Source organism: Rhynchophorus ferrugineus, unplaced genomic scaffold, assembly GCF_030347505.1.
Source record: "Rhynchophorus ferrugineus isolate W39M unplaced genomic scaffold, kcgeb_rfMv2 rfM2, whole genome shotgun sequence".
NCBI classification, from domain to species: Eukaryota; Metazoa; Arthropoda; class Insecta; order Coleoptera; family Curculionidae; genus Rhynchophorus; species Rhynchophorus ferrugineus.
The window spans coordinates 80,378,897-80,400,543 of NW_027472581.1; the positions used below are offsets into that span (position 1 = coordinate 80,378,897).

The following is a 21,647-nucleotide window of genomic DNA, read 5'->3' on the forward strand; positions in this document are numbered from 1 at the left end:
TTCAAAAATAAAACCAACAACACCCAACTGTCTTTTTTCTTCCTTCAACTGGTGTAATTGGCAACGTTGCAAAAATTAGACAGGTATAAATTTGAATAAAGCTTTAGGAAAGCTCTATTCTCATTTTCCCGCCGTTCAAAGGTGAATCTTAGTGCCGTGTTAAATCATCCTTTTGTAATCAGTAGTAAATAAAATAGTATTTCCGCTCCTACCACGTTTACAGTTTCGGTTTTATTGTTTTGAAACTCACAGATTATCAGATCTAGTTGCCATAGGTACTTTTTAAGTTAACATTGAGTAAGATTTTTTTAAACACTAATATTCTACATTTAATATTTTATTAGCCAATTTAGGAAAAAAGCAACGGCAAAATTAATATTCTTTTGTTAATTTTTATTATGTTCTATTTTTCCTTCTTAGCGATATTACATTGCTGATATCTCATCTCTAGTCTAGATCGAACATCTTGAAATATTTATGTTTTCGATAGAATCGTAGTTCAAATAAATAAAGTCATATGATTGTGCTAACCTTGAGTTTTCTGCAAAATCAGCTGGCCGTCATTAGTGTCAAATCAAAATTTATAAGAGTTTTTGTCAAATTTGTTTTTGTTTAATATTTTTTCGTCGATCGTCGATATACTGTTATAAATATTCAAAATTCGAGTAACTCACGACGAATAAAATACATTTTGCGATAGTATAGTGTAGTTTTCTTGTAATAATGCAATACATTGTAAAATTAACCTTTAAAAACAATAGTTATTCTGACTTTTACAAAACGGGAATTTTACAGCTAAGTGGTACAATGGTTAAGAACTGGTCATAATATGTGGGAAGAGCAATCAATGGGGTCACAAACACTAGAGATTCTCCGCCAAGGAGTCTGGGCTTCTATTACAGGAGGGTGGTTTTATGACCCTAGCCAAAGTGTATTTTGTAACACATTTCATTTATATGTTTGGCTATTTTTGTTATGTCTTCCCTTTACTTTTTATGTGGTAAGATATATGATAATTCCGAATAAATAATGTTACTAAAATATTTGACCCATTTTTCGAAATTTTTTACATGTTCTTTCTTTCTAGTACTCTCCCCCAAGTAAATTTATTTGGTATATATATTGTGGGTTAGTCGCTGTTGTAGTAGGGGTTATAAAATTTGGAAACCATTTTTTACATTATATATATGATACAAGAGAATGTATACAAGATGTTATAGATATGGACTCAATGGGCAAAAGGTATACAGATTTATGTCATAGTGTTAAAATTATAAATAATGTATAAACATTCCTAGAGGTGATGAGAATCTGGAACTTCGTGACTTATCAAAAAGAGCTCCAAGAATATTAAGGGTTGGAAAACTTCTATTTCTAATGAGGTAAGTTTAGTAAACTTCTAGTTTTTATTTGTAACCAATACAAAATTTCAGGGATGATGATGAATTTGATATTCATGAACTGTCACGAAATGGCGCTAAGATTGTTAGACTAGGTGGAATTGAAATATTTGCAGGGTAGGTTTAAGTAAAAGTTTCTTATATATCTTTATGTTATGTTATTGATACTCTATTGATTTATCCTTTTAATATCCATCTCTATAGAGCTAAAGAAATAGTAGAATTGCGTGAACTTCGAGCTAAAAATCCTATGCAAACGAGAAGTATTAAATATTTAATTGATAATGCCAAGGTCATCCACAGCACAGAAAGCATGGAATCTGTAGATCTAGTCCACACAGATCTATTAGAGCGTGGTAGAGTACCACACAACAGCACAATAGGTATTAATCTTTATTTCTTGATCTATTAGATTTATGGATCTTGATGAGAGAGATTTTTTTAAGACTTAAAAGTTGATGTACATCGTAAAGACACTTCGGGAAGTAGTGATTCGGAGGAAGCGGGTGCCGAGGGACCTATCGACCTGGTAGTAGAAAGCCACAAAAATGAACAATCGCCAAAAAGGACCGAGACAGATTATGCTGCAATCAGCAATGAGAAAGGAGGATCTTTGGGCAAGCTGTTTTCTCATGGTAAATAGTGCACTATATTATTAAATCGATCAAAAATTCAATTTGCTTTAGGTATTATTGATTCTCAAGATTATGCCTGTAGAATGCTAATGCACCAACCCCACTCATTGCAAAGCATGGAATCTGAACAGGATTCGTCGGCAATGGTTGCAAGTGGGGATAGGAGACATTCAAATTTTACAAATAGCAGTTTGAATTTTTTACCTTCAGCTGCCCAGGCTGACATTAAACCAACTGGGAGTTTAGAATTAGGTCAGTGGAATAATTTATATTAAAGTTGAATTTTATTTCTGATCAAAATGAGCTGCATCAATGATTTAGGTTACATCGATAAAAACCCCAACCAGGCCCTAACGTCGGAAGGTTTTTATTTTAAAACAAAAACATACACCAAAGACGGGGTGCGTCGATTCAGGTCGGCAGCGTTGGAGACGTGCTGCCCTCCTCCCCAACTTCCAGCCAACACTAACAGCTTAGAAGTGATTGGATGTAAAAACAATAAAGTTCCTCTATTGCCGCCAATCAGTAGCTTGGTCAGGAATCAGCATTTTAATTTGTGTCCGTACTATGGTAAGTTTGTACCAAAACAACATCAACTGGTACATTAAAATGCTTGTATGCAGGATCAGAGATAGTTTATCCCATTGCCGAGCAATCTGACGAACACCAAACTTCCCACGGACCTGATACTGACCTTGAGTCGCACGTGTCCGACTCAGATTTTGATGATAACAACAGAGGTGAGTGTTACAGTCCAACCGCTCGGGAATTGAGGTACATTTCGTTGTATATAGGTAGTAATTTCCCACTTTTAATCAAAACGAAACAAGTGACCTCCCTACCTTATACAGCCGACAAATTGGAAGAACATCACGACCAGTCCGGACCAGTTGCGGGTCCATCTCATGAAACAGCGATGGCTCCTTTGGCGGAACATTCACAATGCGGTTATGATACAGACAATGAAGACTTTCAAGAAAATGCAAAAGGCCCATTACCTGACATAAAGGAAGACAAAAAAAAGGATCTAGAACATGTTGATATTGAACAAGTGCAGTTGAAGGATTATCAGAAAATAACTGGTACCGTGTATGACGTTACTGGTAATATCATCAGTGAAGATCCAAAAGGTAATATAAATTAAATATGCTTGGTTTGTTCTTTTACTGTAACATTAATATAAAATAAATTGCTGCATATTTCTAATAAACAGTCAGTTTTACGCAATTTGACGCAAAACGTAATGCTGCTCCAACCTCTTCTCTGTGGCTCTAAACAACGATTCATTATAGTGTCGAGGCACCTTGGCAAGAGTTTCCTTAATTTAATTAATTTAGACTCTCAGTAATTTGTAGAAAACTGACGACTAATACGTTGATAACATGTCTATACCATTGATGGTGATGGACACCAATGTTGTTTTTTGTTGTTGTATAGATACTGCTAATCCAAGATTCGCAACGAACAATAACTTTTTGTAGATACATTACCACGGATAAACCCTCTTAAAGGTTGGAGTTCTTGCATATATGGCAATTATGATTGTTATCATAGTCATGCATTCAAAAATATGCTTCGTCGCTAAACATGATTTTTAGGTCAAAATTGAATATTCGGTCTCTTTCAAATACGCTGAAACCCACTCAGCGAATGAACGGCGTTGTTTACAGTAATTAATCTTGAGTTCATGTATCGACCGAATCTTATATGTATAAATCTCGACCAGACCGTCACTATTGTCGCAGAAATACCTAGTTCTTGTGTATGCCTAGGGTGATTTTCCTGTATACTTTTACTGTTTTGGCGTTTTCTGTGACGTAGAGGCGTTGTCCACCAAACGTTAGAATATCGACTGGGTTTTGACCGCTACTGCCGTAAAATTGGCACAAAGCTCACGAATTTTGTTGTTTTGACGTCACTTACTGAAGAATAAACAAATTTAAGAAAGAAAAATCGCTAAATACCTGGTGTACTGGAAAGTTATTTCCAGTTTTTGTATGTAATATTATATTTTGACACATATAATATATGTTTGACACATATTTTATTCTATTGACATGAGCTTCAATGGAATAGTATGATCGGAAGTCGTTTCTGCATCAAATAGTAACGCATGGAATGGTTTTGCTCAGAGTAGAAACCGTTTTTTAGGATGGCATTCATAAATTGTCTGAAAGATGGGCAAGATGTATATAATAAAATGGTCAATACTTTGAATAAATACATTTTTTCATTTATGTAGTTCCCCTCCCCCAAAAAAAAACAGTAATGACTTTTCGGTACACCTGGTACATTACAGTTTAATAGACAAATTTTAAAACTGGTTTCTTATTCAGAAACATAGATATCTTGAAGTTCATGTTACCGCTTTTAAATTAACGGATTGAAAATATAGTTTGAACAGTGTCTGCCAAATAAATTTATAATTTTAAGTACTACTATCGTTGCCGTTAACTGATTCTGATTTCAGTTCGTTAAGCAAATCTGAATAAATATTGTGTATATCATTTTCAACATAAAATGTATTTAACCGTATTTAAATTGTATATTGTATATATTTAAAATGTATTTAAAAAAAATTAATAGACAGTCATAGCTATAGATTATTTCAAAGGCTTTTTAATTGTGTCGCAATCTGTATGCTGCAACCGATATGTATAAGATATACAGTTAGTTAATGCCGTGATTGTGTGTTCATAATGATATTGTGGCTTTGGCCTTGATAAGTACGATATATCTTGTTCAGTTTGATAGCTCAATCATTGTAGCGGAAGTGAAATATAGATACCGTTTTAAGTAATTTTTGTTAAATTTATAGATGAAAATTTCGAAACACCGGTGTTTGAGAATGTTAGTCCGAAGCCGAGTATCGTTAGGAAAAAGAACGTCAAAAAATACAAGCGGCATAAAGGAAACCTAAAAAATGTCAACACCGGTCAATGCAGCAGTTTAGTGGATCTCGATCTAGACTGGTTGTTTGAGGGAGATCGAGAAACTACCAGCGCTACTAAATTACCACACAGAAAAGGTTAAAACTTATTTTGCCTTTCGCAAATGAGCCAGTGATCTAATTGAATTGTGATAATTTCAGAACCGCTCAAGCGAGACAGTGATTGGTACAGTACCACGACGGTATCATTGGAGCAAGATGTTAGTAAGGTGCTTCAGGACACAGTACCTTCCGTACGAAGTTTGGGCGCCATTCCTAAAAAGAGTTCCGCTCGTTACCAAAAGGATGCCGAAAGAAGAACACCCAACAGCGAATCAGAAAAATGTAGGTCCTGCAGCAGGTAAGAAGCCTTTAATTTATTTCATTCATATTAATTTAACATAAAACTGATTTTAGATGTAAATCGGATACAGATCGAAGAAAATCCTCCAAAGAAAATAAATTGACGCAAACCGCCAAAGGTAGTCCGAGCTCCAGTTTGGAGGGGTTAGACATAGCTGTTGAAGCTTCCTCCAAAAGCGACAAGAGCGGTACTCCTAAAAGGGGTAAGAAACATTGAACATATTTCGTTTTAATTTCCTGTAATTTTTTCTTTTTATTTGCTTTAATTTTTGTGTTTTGGTTTAACCTTTCAAGTAACGATGAAACAGCCGCAGCCCAAATGCGAAGAGGCTTCATCCAGCGGGTCTAATAACGAGCTGAGCACGCTCCTACCCCCGGCGCCTCCTTTGCTATCCGCTTTACTCCTACCGAGAAAAGAATTACTAACAGCCAATTGGCTTTCTGGTAATTATTTGCTACTTTTCTTATAGATTTGTTTGAGATAAGGGGTTTGATATTGAACAAGCGATTAATTAAGACCGTGGATGTCGCGGAATTAAATACGTTGGTCAATATTTTAGACTTAATCCATTTGATTTGAGAAAACAAGCAAATAGTCGGGGAATAATTAATCATTACCATCACCTCCACTTATTTTATGCAATATTAGCTTCTTTCTGTACGTTTGATCTCTTTTTTGGGTTTAAATTATATGATAGTTACACTTTTTGGTATAATGCTATTCTATACAATAATAAGTCATACGATTTATTTACCACTTTGCAATTGTAATATAACATGAAGTAATTATCTTATTAATAAACATTTCAGCTTTTTATATTGTAGTGACTTACTAAACCGTGTATAGTCCATTGCTTAAAAATGTTTTTTGTCTTTTGGTTTCCACTGCATATGTATTAAAACTTTATACATGCGCTTATAATGTATTGCTAAGTACTAGCGGCCGCAATATCGGAATAATTTTTTTCAAATACTTATTTGATACTCAAATAAATTCTGTTATAACATTTTCGGAATTTAATAAGATAGTAGGTATACTTTCTATAACAGTTTAGTGATTAGCTATTAGACTTCAAAAGAATATTAAAAAAACATTATTTTGTAGATCTAGTTGAACATTTAACTAACATCAAATCAAAAGTTCACAGAGTATTTTTCATATTTTACATTAGTCTAGAAGTCTTCAGGTCAAAATGTAATTAACCAACTTATAATACTATAAAAATATTATATGAAAAATGTTAGAAAATCCTACAGTTTTAAACGTCCTTTTAAATATTTTAATGAAATATGGGAACATTTTGTTTAAGATACATTTTTGAAAACAAAAACATTTATATATAATTATATATAACTTTAATACCTCTAAGTGAATCTTTACATGAGTATTAAATTTTAATTATTATTATATAGCTACTAAGTTAGAGAACGCAAAAAAACGTGTTAAACCCTTAATTATTAGATAAGTAACCCAGTAAAGATAAAACACTCTTTAATTGTACATTAATTGTTCTGTTTTAGTAAAGGTCCATCCAGTTTTGTTAAAATATCAAAGGTGTTTGAGAACACCAACACTGCAGAAAATATAAATAGATTAACTTTCTTGCACAGTTCAACAGCAGGTTTTAGTGCTTCAGATATTATGTTGACATATTTCCAGATCCATTGTTTTTGAAGCCATGAATGTTAACTTTTACAATTATCTCCAATATATCTGCTAAGCTGTTCCATCGTACCATACTATCTAAAATCAAACTAAGCTCATCTGCAGTATTAGTTTTGTTGGCGACGTCTGTAAATAATTTACACTTCTGGTATCAATTATTTGAAAATAAAATTCATTGTTTTGATTGACATTTTATTTGATTCACAGTGACTTGAAAACTGTATTCGTCGTCTTCTTTATCTGAAGCAAAATCAATATAACTAATGGAATGAAATGAATGTAATGATTGAACTAATTAAATTTTATTTTGACTAAATTCTGAAATTCTGATGTTTCTCTAAAATTAATATCGGTCAAATACAGGAAATCGGTTTTTCGACCTCAATCAAGTAGTTATTTGGCAAGTTAGCAGACGCTTGACATCGATCATCTTCTGCTTGTAGGGAACTCACCAAGGTCGACACAACGGCATCGTATACGTAGAGCCAGAAGTGGAGTTAAGAGAGCTAATACCAGTAAACGTGAAAATGCCATTGCTCAGATTCTGTCGTCGACACAAGGTACTCACTCAGCTCGAAACTTTAATGATACCACCGAGGGCGCTGTTCACTCATTTATGGACGAACATGGTAACTGGATTACTTATACATTTGATAAAAAAGGCGCGGACTCTAGGGAGGATACGCGAAAAAGTGGCCACGATGATGTAGGTCAGCCGGAGAAGAAGCGTCGTCAGCGTCGATCTGGTTTGGACAACAGTACCAGCCAGAGGAGCACTGTATGGGATAGCGCTGACAGTTTTGATGAAAGTTCTTCGTCAACCGTTATCGGTCATGAAAAAAGACCCAGCGTCGGCTTGGACAGCGTTCAGTTGAGGTAAGACTGAAAAATCCGGGTTGCATATATATTTGTTAATAGAACTATTTCTGTTTGATAGGGAAACATTAAAATCGGAAACGAGAGATCCTTGTCAAGTGATCCGTCAAGTCCAACAGTGGGAGGCTGTGTCCAGTAACGAAGCGGTCGCCAGTAGTAGTAATCGCGATCAATCAGTGGATCATCGTTCTGTCGAATTGCGAGATATATTAGGTAGCGAGTTCGCCGACTGTCAACTGTTGAAGTTTAGTCGACGCTCAGGTACAGGAGGAGCTCGATCGGAATCGTCAGAAAAGAAACATCCCCGTTATAAGAAAATGAAACCACAGGAAAAAAATTTGTGGTCAAAGAATTACTACAAGGTGAAACTGATACCATGGAAGATTACTTTGGATCGACTGGGGCTTCTCGCCCTTCTTGACAGGAACCTGACCCTATTTGAAACTATATTGGCTATAATCATCTCCGTGTTGGTTTCAGTCCTCGGTTCGGTACTGTTATACCTCAATTTTTACCGAGACATCTACGCCTTCATCTTTTGTTTTATCATGGCTAGTTCCCAATATTCCTTGCTGAAGAGCGTTCAGCCAGATGCGGCTTCACCAACACACGGTTTTAATCGCGTCATCGCCTATTCCCGCCCAATATACTTCTGTATTTTCTGTTTCGCCGTGTTGATGTTACACTACAACATCTCCAGCGACCACCAACAGTATTTGATCAACGTAAAAAAATTCTTGATCACATTCATCCTATTCTTCCCTTTGTTATTTTCGCTGGGTATGTTTCCTCAAATCAACACCTTCGTTATGTATTGTTTGGAACAAACGGACATCCATGTCTTTGGCGGGAACGCCATGTCAAATTTAGTCGGATCCATGTATTGCGTATGTCGTTCATTGTTTGCGGTGACGATTCTGACCGGACTTGCTTATGGGGGCTTGAGTGAGGACAAAACGTCACAGCATGTGTTGTTTTCTATCTTCTGCGCGTGTTTGGTCCCAACGTGTTACCATCTAAGTCGGAGTGCCAGCGACCCTATTCATATGTGGAATTTGATCAAAAAACATTTGTGGTTTCCCGACCTGTACAAAGTAAATGAGGAGGAAAACGGGCAGATGAAAACTGTTATAGACAAACCAACTGACATAGAGGATACTAACAAAGCTACAGGTATATTTGCTCATATTTATGTATTATTATATTTTATTTAAATGGATCATCCCATGAAGTTTCCGTTTTTTTTTGCGAACAATAATATAAGTTACAACTTTATATAATACATCTATTTACATTTCAACAAGTCAAAATATTTTCATCACAAATAGGGAATGCGACTTTGAGATCTTGAGAGATTAGAAATTTCGAACTCCGTATTTTCGAGACCTAAGGTATTTCTTGAAAATTTTGTTATTTTGGTATTTTTTTTGGATATTAACAAACAGAAAATAATGTCAGAGAAGGTTGAAGCTAGTTCTAAGTGTTATTTTGAAAATAGCCATTTAAAAAACAAAAAAGTGATAGTGCCCTCTGAGACTCAGCACTGAATTACAAGGATGTTCGGAGATAGCTTTTTCCATTGAATTGACTAGGTTTTATGGAAAGGCTGTCCTCAGGTCTTAAGTTACGAATACGGCGTATCTTCTGCATATACTAAACCAGATCAGTTTCTAACTACTGCTGCTTAATATCGCGGGATCTTCGGAATTAATCTTAATTCAAATTTGTGTATTAATTAGTTCAATGGACTGTACATATGCCGAATCTACCGTTAAAATTTCAAAGCAATTGGTCAAACAATTTTGAGATTATCATTAAACAGTTTTAATAAAAATGAATTTAAAATATCCAAATACGATTTAAACTTGAAATCATGTTATTAATCTGTTCTGTCTGGCCAATGGAGAATTCCTTTTTCCTTTGAATAATCTACTAAAGCAACTCAAGTTCAATAGTTTACAAGTGTGTAAAATCTGACAAAAAATTATCATAAGCTTAATGCTGAGTGCCGTGTTTCGGAGTTCACGTTAAGTAGTAGGTCTATTCAACAATAAATTCATAAAATTGACGTGACGATTGACGATTCATGTACATAATATATTGTACTTTAGCAACATATTCTACACATGTTTAGGAATGAATTTATGTACAAAAAGATATGTTCAGAATATCACTTGGTATCCCTTTAAAGTAATAATCTCCATATATTATTTTTCTAGAAGAAACTGATAACGACTTACCTTCGCCCAAAGGCGATCCAATCGATCCGTTACCACAAAAGTTACAGGAGACCGTCAATAGTCGGCTTAAGAACGATTTGATAGTATGCTCAGTGGTGGCGGTCTTGGTGTTTGCCTTGCACGCCAGCACCGTTTTCTCCGTCCTTCAACCAGAATTGTGTCCGGTGCTTTGGTCCATAGCGGCTTGCGTAGGTTTCGTGTTACACTATGTCATTCCCCAACTAAGAAAGCAGTTACCGTGGATGTGCATAGCCAGGCCGATCTTTCGGCCTCGCGAGTACAGCCAATATCAAGCCAGAGGACCGGCCACGGTAATGTGGTTTGAAAAGGTATAGTATTGATTTAGAAATCCTCTCATCCTTTAGATAAGTTAACCGATTTAAATGATTAGAATTAGTCCAGTAAAGAAGTAACCAAAGGTTTTAATGTTTAAGAGGAAAGAAATCTTTTAGATGCATTAAAATTAGTTAGTTATATTTTAAAGGTGGTTGTTACGTTTATTTTTCTTCCCGATTATAAAAAGAAAAAGTGGCAAAGTTAAAAAACCTTGTTTACACTAGAACATTTAATTATGAAGATAGACGGGTATAACACATGGGCAGAAAAGTCCCGGGTGTAACAAAGAAAGCGCGTTGGTTTTTGTTCAAAATTGGCTCTATTCATCAACGTAATCTCCATCAAGAGCCACACAATCGTTCCAGCGCCGCACAACATTTTAATACCACTTTTGTAGAACGAATTATCTTTTACCTCAAAATAGGTCTCAGTTTTAGCGATGAGCATTTTTATGAGGTCTGCGAACAGCCAGTAGTTGTTGGGAGCCGTGGTATATATGGAATACGGTAGACGAGGGAGCAATTCAAAGTTCAATTTATGTAGTTTTGTGATTGTATTGATTGACTTGTGACACGGTGCGTTTTCTTGATCAAACAGCATTTTCTTTCTTTGCCATATGCAGTCGTTTCTTTGCAATTTCGGCCGTCAAATGCTCCATTAACGCTATATAATACTCACTGTTGATGGTATTTCCTTTCTCAAGATAGTCAATGAATTTACACACCAAAATACCGAGGCCACCTTTCCAGCCCATTGTTGTGTTTTCGGGTGCTTTGGACGCAGTTCACCAGTTGCTGTCCATTCAGATGGCGATCGTTTTGATTCCGGAGTGGAGTTATGGATACATGTTTAATTCATTGTCACATATCGACGCAAAAAACCACTTGAATAGAACTTTCTCATAGTCAAATGCTCATTCAGTATAAACCCAACACGTTCTTTTGATATATTTACGATGTTAATTAACTCACGCAATTTCCCTTTTCGATTATTCAAAACGATTTTGTGAATTTTTTTGATGTTTTCTGGTGTCACTGCGTTCTACATCATCGATGTCTCTACGACCATGTTAGAAGTCAGCAAGTCGACGTTCTATTGTTGTTTCGGATGGAGCGGAGTCCTTATAACACTTTTCAAGCCATTGCTTCGCTTGAACGGTATTTTTTCCCATCAAGAAGCAGTGTAAAATTAAAACACGAAATTGTTTTTGATCCATTATTTTAAAAATATCATAAATACTATCACTCTTAGCACAATAACTCACAAACTTAAAGGTAGAATATCATGAAATTTTAACAGCTTTCTTTTGAAGGTTAGTACTAACTGAAAAAGCAGTAAATGCAATAAAACTAGTGTTATCTATGTGTTAGGTCCGGGACTTGACTGGGGTGACGACAATCTTCACATTGTCAATGAAGTCCTGCTTCAACAGCAAAATTGTTTTGATGGGTAGTTTTTTGGCAAATATCCGACCTAATGCTCTATATTTTATGGGATCAGCTTGGTGTGGTATAATATGAGTTGCTAAAACCTAATCTACTTTAGAAATATGAAAAAAATCAATATATTAAACATTGTAAATGCCCTCAAAAATTTTTCCAAAATTCGTTAAAACGTGAAAAAAAGTTTGATCAAATTAATAGAAAAGAACAACTATTTGCTAACGTCGTGAAAAATATAGTGATATTTCACGATTATAAACATTTCTTCATTTTCAATATATGAAATAATCATGTCCAAAACATTGCAATGCATTTAATATTTTTTAACACTTTTAATACAAGCTATTAAGCCACTACCAAATTATTTATGAAGTGCTCTTGTTCCAGATATATGTCTATCTGTGTCTTTTTGAGAAGAATGTTTTATATCCTTTGTTGGTATTGTCAGGTCTAACAGCAGATTCACCAAAAATTGCAGAACAGTTTGGAACTGTGTTAGGTGGGTATTCTAGCTTTGTCCCAGTTTGTTTATAAATGAACATTTGGTGCTATTTTAGGTTCATTCATTGCTGTTATTTGCGGTGTGAAATTTTTACGAAACAGTTATACCGATCAAAATTGCCAATATCTGATTGTAATATTCACCGCTCTGATGACGAAGTTCGATTATCAACATTTGGATCAAACTTTTTTGTTAGGATATTTTGTTATTAGTATTGCTTATTACAAGATCCATGAGCTACTGTTAAAAGTAAGAGTATTGCATTAATGAATGTTCTGTTATCGATGTCGAAAACTGATTTAAATTTTGCAGGTGCAATTTGTGATAACATATATAGCGCCGTGGCAGATCACTTGGGGTTCAGCGTTTCACGCGTTTGCGCAACCCTTTTCTGTTCCGCACTCGGCCATGCTATTCACGCAGGCTGTTTTATCGGCAGTATTCTCTAGCCCGTTGAGCCCGTTTCTGGGCAGTGCCATCTTCTTAACTTCGTATGTCAGACCGGTGAAATTTTGGGAGAGAGATTACAACACTAGACGTGTCGACCATAGGTAACTCGATCATTTCTTAATAACTTCGCCTTCGCCGATGAATTTTTGATTCCTCTTTTTCCTTAGCAATACGCCGTTGTCTTCACATTTGGATAGAAATCTGGGCGCCGATGATAACAATCTAAACTCGATATTTTATGAACACTTAACGCGATCGCTGCAGCACTCACTATGCGGAGACCTGGCATTAGGCAGATGGGGTCCGGTGAATCAAGGAGATGTATTCGTGATGGCATCGGATTACCTGAACTGTTTGGTGCACATTATCGAAGTTGGAAACGGCCTGATCACGTTCCAAATGCGGGGCTTGGAATTTCGAGGCACCTATTGTCAACAGAGAGAGGTGGAAGCGATTACTGAAGGTGTAGAAGAGAATGATGGTAAACTGATTTTTGTTCCATCATTATAAAATCATAATTGTATTTGTTCATGTTTTTATAGGTTGCTGTTGTTGCGACACTGGACATTTGCCCAATATGTTGAGTGTAAACGCCGCATTTAGTCAGAGATGGTTGGCATGGGAGGTAACAGCCTCCAAATATATTCTGGAAGGATACAGTATATCGGATAACAGTGTTGTATCGATGCTACAAGTTTTTGAATTTAGAAAAGTACTCATATCCTATTATGTAAAGGTAACATGTTTTAAACCTATCATCATAACTAAAAAAAACTAAAACTTATATACCATACGTAGAGTATCATCTTTTACACTATACGTTCTGCGAAGTTGGATGATTGGCTCAATTCCGACATTATTAACAAGACGCTTAGAGCTATCTGGAAGACTGACTTCGTTGATTTAGATCCAGTATTCAATTGCAACATCGACGAGGACTATGATATTCAACACAACGGTATGACAAAGACAATGTTTTTGCACGTCCATGGTAAGATAATTTTACTATTGAGATTCCAGTAAAACACACGATATTTCTAGGAGAATGGATACAGTACTGTTTAGAGAAGAGAGGTAATATTTCTAAAAAGCAAAGGGTTACCCTGCTGTGTTTCGCCTTGAGTTTGTTAGGTAGAAGAGCTTTAGGTGCAGTGTCCCAGAATATGGTATCCAGTGTCGAATTTTTCCTCTATGGTTTACATGCGCTATTTAAAGGTAAACAAGTTTTTATTTGAAAGTATTATCTTATTTGATCGCACTTTGCTTAATTATATTAAATAATATAGTATTTATCCAATTTATTTAAATATCAAATCAAACCAAGAAGCAATTATGTAGATATTCAAAGATAAAGAATATGATAAGAAAGATAATTGTGGGAGCCAAGATATGTATCTGTAAAAATTAAAAACATTACTTCAATCAAATCAAATTAAAATCAAATCTTAAATATGCAAGAAATATTACTGGGATGCAGAGAAGAAAATATCTATAAAATAATGTCTTTTTAATGTACTAAAATGCCTTCTACTCATTTGAACATTAGATAAAAGGATTAAAATTACATAAGATGAATGAATGAATATATCTGCGGGTAGGTTTTGGAATACCTGAAAATTGTTGCAGGATTATGGTACACTGTAGTACAGAGACGTTCATTAATTTTATGAAAGGCATCTTTTAAGTATGAAGTTTGCTAATTGTACATCATTTGTTTTGTAGTCGAATCGACAGTTTACAGTTACGATATAATACTGTTGGACTGTTTCATTGTTGGGATATTATATAAAAGAGACCAACCGTTACAGGATAGATCCGCTATATAAATTAGACATAAATTTATAATTTTTTTTAGATTAAAACTATATATTTAAAATAGCAATATTTTGAACTTGAATCAGTTCTAACTTACCATTACAAACTGACCAGATGGTAACTATGAAATGCTACAGACAGCGTTTGAACAAATCAAGCGAAAATTTTATCAGAAGAGTTCAATCACGTTGATTGCTTGATTCTGAAGAGTCTCTTAAAGTTGGATTTGGGAAGTTCTTACGCGGGAGACATATTCTCAGGATTTGCCCTATCCGATTAAAATTTGTTCTATTAAAAAAAAACCTGTAAAAATCTTATCCATACACCTTAGTAATCTCTCAACAATATAAATAATGGATCTACGGAATAAATTTGTAAAAAAATTAAGGCAAAATGTTACTAAAGTGTGTACTAAATAAACTTACAAATTATTTTTAGGCGATTTCCGAATAACTTGCGCCAGAGATGAATGGGTGTTCACCGATATGGATTTGCTGAAGAAAGTGGTGGCTCCAGCTGTGAGGATGTCACTAAAATTACACCAAGATCACTTTATGTCACCCGACGAATACGATATATTACCAGCTCTGTACGACGCCATTTGTAAGCATGAACAGGAGCTCGTTATAAGTCATGAAGGTGACCCAGCCTGGAGGAATGCCGTATTAAGCGGTACACCTAGCCTTTTAGCTTTAAGGTATGTGTAAAGATCAGTTACAATACTATAATATTATTTAAGCCTGCACAATAATTGCCTTAAGCGAGGACTTGATTTTTATGAAGTGATAATATATTGTTCTTTATAGACATGTTTTCGACGAGGGTAATGATGAGTACAAAATAATTATGCTGAATAAACGGTACCTGAGTTTCCGCGTGATAAAGATCAATAAAGAGTGCGTAAGAGGCCTGTGGGCTGGCCAACAACAAGAGCTGGTCTACTTGAGGAACAGGAATCCTGAGAGAGGTTGGTGCGCACCTGGACGGTTATTGCTCAACAGTTAATGATGTCTTTTTTCAGGCAGTATTCAAAATGCCAAGCAGGCGTTGAGAAATATTATCAATTCGTCCTGTGATCAACCGATCGGATATCCGATCTACGTGTCGCCGTTGACCACGAGCTATGCAGAAACTAATGAACAGTACTGCTCGTTGGTGGGGGGATCAGTCAGCTTGACCAAGATCAGGAACTATGTTTTCGACTTAATCAGACGGTAAGTTATTCTATTTTTATGTCTTTTTTCCTGCGACGTAGGTATTAACTGTTTTTACCTTTTTTCATTAGCAGTTTACCAGTTCATCTTTATTTCACACATACTATATTTCAGTAATTTTCAAACTATTCATAAATATATATTTTCAATTATTTCTAGAGTTCGTATAAACAGCTAAGCTGTTAATCATATAGCGGTGAACCATCTGTTGGTTTATTTTTTAAATGGCTGTTACTTCAGTATTATTGTTTACATTTTAGTTGAATGATGCTCTTTCTTATATCGGTCGATTGCAAGACAAATATATTCACAATTCCTTCTACAGTCTGTAACAGGTGTAAATTACGCTTTCGAGACGTTAATTAATTTTTTGAGACCATTAATAGATCATTTGGACTTGGACTAACATTGGTTTTAACAGGATGAAGCAGCATGCCATACAATTTGTTTTAAAATTTAAAATATTTGTAATTACTTCATGAAATAGAGCCACAAGTAATCACGTGCTGCAATATTTGGTTACGACAAAAAATGTGTTTATCTGTTCTTCGATATTAAGAGGTCTTATTTGAATAGTCTCAATAAAAATAAGCCAATAGATTAAGCGCCCTATATACAAAATATTTTATCCTTTTTAATGATGATTTTCGATTAATTTGAAGGATTCGTAAACGTTGTGGCGAGGGATGTTCTAGTGGGGCTTCGAACCGCGAGGAAGTCAGTATGGGACACGAAGGCGTTTACGCCATGACGCCCATCACGTTTCCATCTGCGCCAAGACGCTCCACTGACAGTTTTAGATCTGCGGGCAGTATAGGTCGCGGATCCAGCTTGAGTAGAACGTCTTTAGGTGGCAATCGGGGTAGTTTAGTGTCTATGGGCAAGCCGACCAGTTCCACACTAGTCAGTCTTACTGGTCTCTTCAAGGAGAAGGACGAGCGGAGCGAGCTCCAGGCCCAGAACAAAAATGGCGACGACAAGGGGGAGGCGCGGGAAACGGGCTCGGACAATGCGGACAGTGAATCCGTTACTTCAAGAGTTAAGGTATGTATTTATTATTAGGTGTCTGAATATATATTATTAAAAACTTTCTTCAAAATAATGTTTATTTAAGAGTTATCATTATTGGAAAGAACTATTTTGTAACAACATTCTATGGCAATACAATTTTTTGTAATCTAAAACAAAGATCAATCTCAGTTTTGATCTCTTTCTCAAAAACTAAACCGTTTATTTGGCAAAAAGGCAACAAACGAAGCAAAATAAATTAAACATATCAATTTATTACTAGTTTTATACGATGGAAACACATTTGTCCAACTACAAATGGAATCATATTAAACATGATATTAAAACATCATATACATCATATTAAAATGGATTATTGAGAAGATATCTTGTTATTTGGTCATTAAAACAAGAAATAGACTGTTCAACACGTTCCGGGTTTTTGAGATATATTTAATGTTTTGATATATAAATTTAGTTTAAAATTAAAAAAATTTAAAAAAAGTATTGAAAAGTTATAAAAACTGATATTTTTTCAAAATAAATTAAATAATTAAAGTTAATCAAAAATGCTAAATATATTATTTTTTTCGACATTTTAAAGTTTTAATACATCACAAGCTATGGCGAATTAAATTTTGGATGCAAGATGCCCAGCTGGCTTGACATGATTAGTTTAGTTTATAGTTTAACAAATTTACGTCGAAAAGGACTTGAACGAGAGGAAAATGTTCTAGGAAAACGTACCTATTTTTAGAACATCCTGATATAAAATCAATAGTTATTTTGCTTAGAAAATGGAGATTCCAGAAAATCATATTCCATCTCGCAACATCGCTACGGAACTAACCATAAAACTGTTTTGAACCATCTATCTGGGACTGTATACCATGAAACGACAATGGGTGAATCGAAAAAACATTAAACCATTTTTTTAAACGTAGGTGAAAAGTAGGACCCAAACTTTCTTTACAAACGATCGCAAAACTCACATTAACGTCAAGGAAGGTAATGCTTCTGTTTTTGATGGGATTGGAAAGATATTGTTTTTAATAAGCTGCTCGATAGAGCCAAACCATTAATTCGACTCAACAACTAAGGCAGTTGAAGCAGGCGATTAGAAAAATCAACCAGATTCCCTAGAAAATGGTTCTATAACGACAACGGGTGCCCTCACACATTTTTAGTGTCTTTATTCTAGTCTCTGCAAAACTCTTAATGGCTTACAATTAATTTCTAAAGAGACTCTCGTGAAGATAACTTGATTCAGTTTTTTGTCCACAAAAATAGGCAAAAGTTGCATCGACCAAAACGGCACAATATAATTGATTAGCGTTTGAAATGTATATGAATACAATTCATTATAATAAACACCTTTAATTTCATGACTTAGCATTTACCATATCATCATCACGTCTTTATGAACAAGTATCTTAATATTATTTGATGCCCTCTGTCGTTTCAGATTTTAGAACCAAGTTTAGTTTATGATTGCATAAACTTAGGAAGGCGGATCGACGTATCATGGCCGACTGAATATATGAGATGTCGTGGTGGTCGATCGTACTGGAAAGATTGGATACCTGAAGCTGGAATGGAAGGACCAGTAAGCGAACTCTCGATCCCGCTTGTTTTATTCAGATTTATGTCAATTTTACTTTGTAGGTGGTTCATAAGTGGACCCCATGCCATAGGGACCCAAACAAGAGGTCTCACGTAGATAGAACCATTTTATTAGTTCAGATTGATGATAAATATGTTCCTATAGCGGAAATTGGCGTTCAAAAAATCGAACCGGAAGTATAGCACAAGGGGAATTTAGGTAAGTGATGAAAAGGTAATTATTTGTGGTTTATGATAGTTTGTTCTAATAAATGGATATACAATTATATTGCACAGTATTTCATCATTAAATTTTAATCCAATGAAAATAAAAAAAAAACACCTAATCATAGGGTTTAAGTTCCCACATAATAATTTTACACAGTCCTGTGTGTTTCTGAATTGTTGTGACCAATCTTTTATTATCCACAATGATATAGTTGTTAAGTCAAATAACCATTTGCAAGGAAAATCAATAAGCTGAAAGTTAGTAATAAATCTTTGTTTTGGCATTCAAAATCATGTATCAAAAGCCTCATATAATAAAGGTCATAAAATAAGATTTTTTCTTAGGTATAGTATTATACAATGCTTCAAAATCTTTTTTTAATAAATAATACAACGAATTTTTGACTGGGCACTACATAATTTAGAATTCCAAAACAAAAATTAATACAAATTTTCAGCCTCCTGTTCCAAAGTGAAACCCCTAATGTGACTGTACTGCTAAACCTTACATATTAAGTGTAGAGCTAGGTCCAATTACCATCTATATTTATATCATTCCTTCACCATATTTATAATTAGTATACCCTCACAAATTCCTTCCCTTATAAGCATCCATAAATTTATCATATTTGGCTATTCATAGTTATCTCATAGTGTTTTGTATCATCACTAAAAGTTTTGTACTATTTATACGATGGTGATAATTTTTCAGGATTTTTTTTATTAACCGCCTATGACGATAGTGGACTGAAGACCTGTGAAGTCCTTGACATTATCGAACCTTTATGGTCAGACGATTTGGTGTAGGATGGATAAGGGCATCGCTAGCTATACAGGGTGTTTTATTCTTACTATCTCTTAGTTTTTATTACTCGAGAATTCCACATTCTTCCAATCACCTGTGGATAACTGTCCTTAGTATTACAACCCAGATTGTGTTTTAGATTAGATATTTTCGTTAAGCATTCCCGTTATACATTTTTTATTAAAAAACGTCACATTTCTGTACCTATTTTATAAATAATGCGAAATATCAAATGTGTATACAGCAAAAAGTATATTTTTGAATAAAGTTAATCGAGTACAATTGTTCTGTATATAGTGTTCAGTGGAGAGAATAGGATGATTTAAATAGATTTATTCCAGATTTTACCAGTTCTTTATTAATAAAGAGCACGGTCCGTTAAATTATCAAGAATATCTTGGTTGATGTTTTCTAAAAATCTTTATATATATATAGATAGAAAATTTTCATATATTCGCCACAGATATTTCTCGACTAAATTCGGACACAGACGAGTATAGTGTAAAATTCAAATGAATTTTCAAGAAAACTAAAGACAAAGCTGAATTGTTCGTTAGATATTTATTTTTAACAAAAAAATATTGTACATATTAAACGCAGCTTGAGTGAAGAATTATGATGATGATGATGATGATGTTACACGGATGCCTTAAAATTTATAGACTGATTTTTTTATATTATTTTGTATAGTTGTCTCTGGTTAGTCAAGCATCACAACGATACTTTTTATAAATTTACAGGTTAATTATTAAGATATGAGAATGTGCACTTGTTGTATGCTTCACTAAATAGGTTTCCAGTAGATATAGGTACATATTTTGTTAAATGACACGGTCGATTGTAATGTCAAGAAACGTCTTCCAGCTCCAATCTAGTTAAATTCGGAAGCGTTTCTTGCATCAATTCGAACGTAATTTATTATTCTCTTTTGTCGAATTGTACTTTTATTAGGTGAATTTGATTTATTTCTAATTTGGTAAATACTGTGATTTGTTTTCCTTCTTTTTTCTTGGTGTTCTTTAAACTAAATTTTGTACCGCATTAATTAATGAGTAAATTGTAAATAAATAATTTTTGTTTATGTTCTCCATCCTTTCTAATCTTATTTCTAGGTTTTCAAGTCAGTGAAGGGCTTCTTTAGATTAAACTAACGTTACAAGTAGTTAGTTGGGCATTCTCATTACCCAAAAAGTGCTTTTCACTTTAATGCATACTCAGAGATACCTTGAAGAGGACTATGAATGATGTAGGGCCTCTACCCACTAAAACTGTTTGAACGACTAATGTTAAAGGGCTTTTAGCGATATTGGTGATAGTTGTTCCATGGCCCTGGTCGATTCTGTAAGAAAATTATTTAATACTTACAGCTATCTAAAGAGTAAGATACAAGTGCTTTAATTAAATATATCAGGGCGGTCCCACATGTACTTAGTCTCACCGCCCTATTGCGCCACTATCACGCGAGAAATTTATTATCATGTAATAATTTCTCGTACAATAGCCTAGTGTCGAAATTTCAGCCGAATCGGACTTGTAGCTTTATTTTGACCGCGTGTCTAAGGGGGCGTGTTCGTGTATTTTAAAAATGGAAAAAGAGCAATATTGGTCGGCGATCTAATTCGTCGCACGTCGGTTTTTGATGAGCTACGCCCAAGGTGCTCCAAAACCGACTACCACCATTGACGAAACATGGATCTACTGGTACACACCAGAATTCAAAGTAATTCACAGTCAAATAGTGGATTTCATCTTAAGACTTCTATCGGCCGGAAAGTTGGTGGCCACCGTGCAGCCAAATTGCAGAGAAACGATCTCATTTGGCGAATAAAAGTGTTCTTCCACCGTGACAACGCACCGGCTCAAACCTTTGCTCTCATCACGGTCAAATTGGACTGTAAACTTCTGCCCGATCCACCGTATTATTCAGATTTGGCCCCGTGTGACTTCTTTTTATTTTGTTTAAGAAGTTGGAGCATCGCTGGGACAATTATATCGAGCTAAAAAGAGACTATGTTGAGAAATAATTCGCTTATTTTTCAAAATTTTCGTTTTTCTTTTGTACTACCCTCGTAAAGTAGAGAGAAATATAAACATATCTCATGTTGGGTGTGAGGGTTTAAAAAAAAACAAAGCGCA

General features: G+C 34.8%; 1 protein-coding gene across 8 annotated transcripts; it reads left to right on the forward strand.

The window, feature by feature from the left end:
- The first annotated feature begins 523 nt into the window (after positions 1–523).
- pcx (pecanex) lies at positions 524–20,582 on the forward strand. 8 transcript variants are annotated; one of them, XM_076396447.1, is made up of 32 exons: positions 524–735; positions 796–1,000; positions 1,088–1,242; positions 1,299–1,382; positions 1,434–1,517; positions 1,605–1,783; positions 1,847–2,035; positions 2,087–2,287; positions 2,357–2,605; positions 2,659–2,829; positions 2,887–3,165; positions 4,854–5,063; positions 5,127–5,325; positions 5,382–5,530; positions 5,622–5,771; positions 7,437–7,869; positions 7,931–9,042; positions 10,089–10,438; positions 12,275–12,386; positions 12,445–12,638; positions 12,702–12,940; positions 13,007–13,320; positions 13,382–13,575; positions 13,638–13,830; positions 13,881–14,054; positions 15,093–15,351; positions 15,461–15,621; positions 15,676–15,868; positions 16,531–16,912; positions 18,342–18,482; positions 18,542–18,698; positions 19,419–20,582. In XM_076396447.1, exons 2-31 carry the CDS (start codon positions 830–832, stop codon positions 18,680–18,682), a joined length of 7,062 nt encoding a protein of 2,353 aa, XP_076252562.1. In that variant the 5' UTR covers positions 524–735; positions 796–829; the 3' UTR covers positions 18,683–18,698; positions 19,419–20,582. The 8 variants fall into 8 exon arrangements, with proteins under 8 accessions (XP_076252562.1, XP_076252555.1, XP_076252559.1 ...); XM_076396440.1 differs by having other exon boundaries at positions 2,659–3,165; XM_076396445.1 differs by having other exon boundaries at positions 568–1,000; positions 2,659–2,775; positions 2,830–3,165.
- Positions 20,583–21,647: the final 1,065 nt, after the last annotated feature.